This window comes from Atta colombica, unplaced genomic scaffold (assembly GCF_001594045.1).
Source record: "Atta colombica isolate Treedump-2 unplaced genomic scaffold, Acol1.0 scaffold65, whole genome shotgun sequence".
NCBI lineage: Eukaryota > Metazoa > Arthropoda > Insecta > Hymenoptera > Formicidae > Atta > Atta colombica.
The window spans coordinates 900,491-904,779 of NW_017259556.1; the positions used below are offsets into that span (position 1 = coordinate 900,491).

General features: G+C 29.4%; 1 protein-coding gene across 8 annotated transcripts in view; it reads left to right on the forward strand.

Annotated features, from left to right (window-relative positions):
* LOC108692208 (potassium voltage-gated channel subfamily H member 6) overlaps nucleotides 1-4,289 on the forward strand; it is a 219,153-nt gene that overhangs the window by 193,945 nt on the left and 20,919 nt on the right. For all 8 annotated transcript variants that reach the window (XM_018200375.1, XM_018200373.1, XM_018200374.1 and 5 more), the window contains one exon: nucleotides 3,540-3,694. In XM_018200375.1, coding sequence (XP_018055864.1) covers nucleotides 3,540-3,694 — 155 coding nt within the window. The remainder of the gene's footprint in view (nucleotides 1-3,539; nucleotides 3,695-4,289) is intronic.

The window sequence follows — 4,289 nt, forward strand, 5'->3', positions numbered from 1 at the left end:
GTGTGTGTGTGTGTGTGTGTGTGTGTGTGTGTGCGTGGATGTTTCATTCTTACACTTTGACAGAATTTTATGTTTCATATTTGTAACGATTGAAGAGCAAGCGAATAATGGAAGTTTAATATTTTTTTATTATTTCGTTTTTCGTGGAAGTCAACTTTTTCCAAATTAATTATCCTTCATTTCGAATTTTATCCCATAAGATCGCGTTTAAAAACTTTACAGATACATCCAGATATCATTTCATCTTTGTTATTCGTCAAATGTTAAATAAGGATAAAACGATATCTGAATGTACCTGAATGAATTTGAATGAAATTTCTGAACGTAACTTAATTGGAACATATAGGTCCTGATGACTCTAGGACTTTTTCAAATTTTTAAATACTAATGATTTGAAATAATTTTATGTTTTATAATTTTATTTTTCACGGTTTTAAACTTGAAAATTCTCTAAAAAAATGTAGCTAATGACAAAAAATATAATAAGAATATAATAGAGTAATAATAAGTATTTTCAATATTAAAAGGAAAAATGGACAATTAAGAGCAATAAAACGTACTCTGTTACTATCTTTACGATTATTTAATGTTGTTCCAAGAATCTTTAAATTATGCAAGACTGCTGAAAATGGCTCAAATTGCCGAAATTCGATCATTATGTAACAATTGAAATTTATTGATAATATAATCGCATTAACTATTGCGCTTTAAGCTCTAAGGCTCTTAGTAAAGATCCTATAATCAGAATTTGGTCACCGATGAGATACTATTAAAGACCGTTAATCCTGGGCAAAATTTTCGGCGGTATAAAAAGAATTCTCGGGCCAAGGGTCCGAAGATAATTGAAGAACGCTTTATCGACATTATCGACAATTGATACAAATTTATTATTATTAACATAAATATTTGGCTCATTATTATAAATTTATGATTTTTTATTACATAAATGTTCCATAAATAAATATGCATACTTATAAAGCTATAATATTCTATATTATTGCAGAAAAATTACAATTTTTTTCTCTGCGAGAATCATCTCTGTTGAGAATCAAACTTTGATGATAATACTGAAATCACAATTTTAAAGAAAAATCGAGTATTATTGAGTTATAAATGCATAATTACGTCTACTAAATTCTACGTCTACTAAACATCTAATAAATCATAAAATTAGTACAGTATTATCAGTTTTTAACTTTTAATCACTTTAATATTCACAAGGACGCGAACTTCCGTAAGGAAATATCGGTGTTTAATAGTATCTCGTTGGTGGTTAGCAAATGTGGACCAAAAATGATGAATAGAAAGAGATAACAGATATTGCTTTCTCGTATGAAATTCGCGTGCGCAAAAAGTGTTAAAATATGTGATAGGTAATACATGACAAGAAATCAATCGAGTTGATCAATTGATCGAATTGAAATTGTGTAATTGTAATTTATCAATTTTCTCTTTATCCAAGATTTCGGAACGATTTCTAATCTCTTTGACACAAGTTTTACTTATCTGCTTGTAGTTATCTCTTTCTTTTCTTCACACTCGTTTTCCGATAATGTACGAAACTATCCGAAGAACACCGAGTGGACCAAAGTAGAGAACCAATGGAGGGACTAATTGGGACTAATGAGAATAATGGCGTGATAATTTGAACATAAATTTATATATATTTATATTTAATACATAATGTCGAACGTTTCGGTTCGGTCATTTTATAATAAATCATGAGCAAAATGTTCGACATTGTTTATTAAATATAAATATACAGGGTGTCCCACAATTCGTGACCAAAATTTGATATTAGGATTTTTGTCTTATTTTTAAGTCAGGTATATGTTATTAAAATTTCGATCACGAATTGTGAGTACACCCTTTACATGAAATATTTAAATATAGTTTAGTACTGCGCCATTACTTTCATTACTCTCATTAGCACGAATCTATTATTAATTTTGCTTTAATAATAAAAATTTTAACTGAGAATTTCTAAAAACTTATTATGTTTCTTTAGTATCAAAAAATGTGTTACAGATTGATTAAATTTTTTATTCCGATTTTTTCTTATAGATTTGAAGATAAATAAACTAACTTTTGTAAGATTTATCTTCTTTGTACAATTGCTTCTTCAATTGTTACATGTCTAAGAACTTTCGTATATGTGTGATCTCTGTTTCTATTGCTTATGCGCTTTGTCTCTTGTAATTAAACGTGCATTAATCGCGTGTGAATTAAGAAACTTCAAATTCGAAAAATATATTTCTTCGTTTTAAATTATTATATCGTACCTTCAAAGCTTCGCTTTAAACACGAAATGTATGATATTGAAAATTATTTCAACTGGAACATACCGCATGATAATCGTAAAAATATCGTTTGCATGCTTTTACAAATGCCTTTTTTAATTGAAAGCTTTTGTATTTTTAGCAGATAAGAAGAGGAAAAGTATGAATATGCTGGTTAATTTTCATTTCAAAGTATGAATATGCTGGTTAATTTGGCATTTCATGCCAGATAATTTTTTCACAGCTAATGCACATATACACAACGCAGATTATCATATGTCAATGACTAGCTTTTCTTTTTATTTCGGCGATTGTGCTTGTTAGCCAATTTGTAATTATAGCATACTTTATTCATGCTGAATACATCAAGAGTGCTCGCATTACAGTTTAATATATTTCAATCATTTAAAGTTTTCATTTTTCTTAAAACTATGTAGAAAAAAAAGGATGTAAGTGACTTGAATCGAAACTCGACCTCACTTACGAATATGACAATTAACTCCGCAAGGAGGTCGTCACTTTACCTGAAAAGTACCCTTAAAAAAGCGATAATAATATTGTCCATTCTCGCTGAAAAATCATTGAAAATCTTTTTCTCGCTTTTCAAACTTATTGAAAAATCGGTCCTCAAATGCCGGCTTTGCGATTAGTATCAAGAAATAACATGCCATGAAGACAACGACTTCAACTTTGGTATTTGAGATTCGACGAAATGTCACGCGCGTATCGTATCATGATATTCCGACGAACCACGATCTCCGGCTTCAGCGATTGATGTGCAACTAAAGTGACGATTTCCGGCAAGAGTGACACTTCTAACACGGAAATGGCCTTTACGTAAATGTCAGATAATTAGGTTTCAAGTAAATGTCTGTTTATATTGAAATTTAATGGAAATGATAGATCTGTCATATACTTACGGTTTTAATTTATATAAAAATCACGTCTCTGCAAAAAAGAAAAACAAAAAAAAATTATTAGTGCATCCCCGAAATATTTTTAATTAATTTTATATATAATATTATTTTATATATAATTTTATATATATAAGCGTCATTTATGCAAACAAAAACACGCCGTGTTGAATGTTTTATTTTTGCGTGAACAATTTCATGAAGATTTATAAAAATAAAAGATCATACGAAATATCAATCATTTAAGTGATGGACAGTGTTAAATAAGGCCGATTTCTGTATAACGAGACTGAGGTTCGCGGGCTCACATATTCAGAAGATAGAAAAAATGCTCTATCATTTTCAGACGACGACCTTGATCGGACTTTTGAAGACGGCTCGTTTGCTGCGCCTTGTCAGAGTGGCCAGGAAGATCGACAGATACAGCGAATATGGCGCTGCCGTTTTGTTACTTTTAATGGCCACTTTTGCCCTTATTGCTCATTGGATGGCGTGTATATGGTGAGTGATACCGTCTATATATCTTCGGAAATACAATCTTTAATCCGTATAACGTATCGAATATTAAAGTAGTATTTCTTTAGCTGTAACTTTCTTAACTCTTTATTATTCGTGTGGAATATCCAGGACAAGTCCGGCCTTATATATATTTGCTAAATGAATATTATTTACATTATACATTATATTTCGCGTAATTATTTCACAATTTTAGAAAAGCATTTTGCATGTAAATTTATCTAATAGATATATGGAATATTATTAATCTTTAATAATAAATAATAAAAATAGAGATATATACTGTCAGATATATATCAATAATAAAAATATGTCAATAATAAAAATAGAGATATATATATATATATATATATATATATGATCGCAACAGAATTTTTCTGAATGCATTAACATAAATAATACACGTGCAGCGGAAAAACACGCGAGTGTAGTAAAGTATCACGTCATTCTTTAATCAAGATAGAGAGACTTTCCTTCATAAGATAGGAAACGTAATAAACAATCGAAAAGTATTTTTTCTGACAGGAAGCATCAATATTGAAGAAAAAAATATGCATTATACGAAATGCATTGTTAAAAT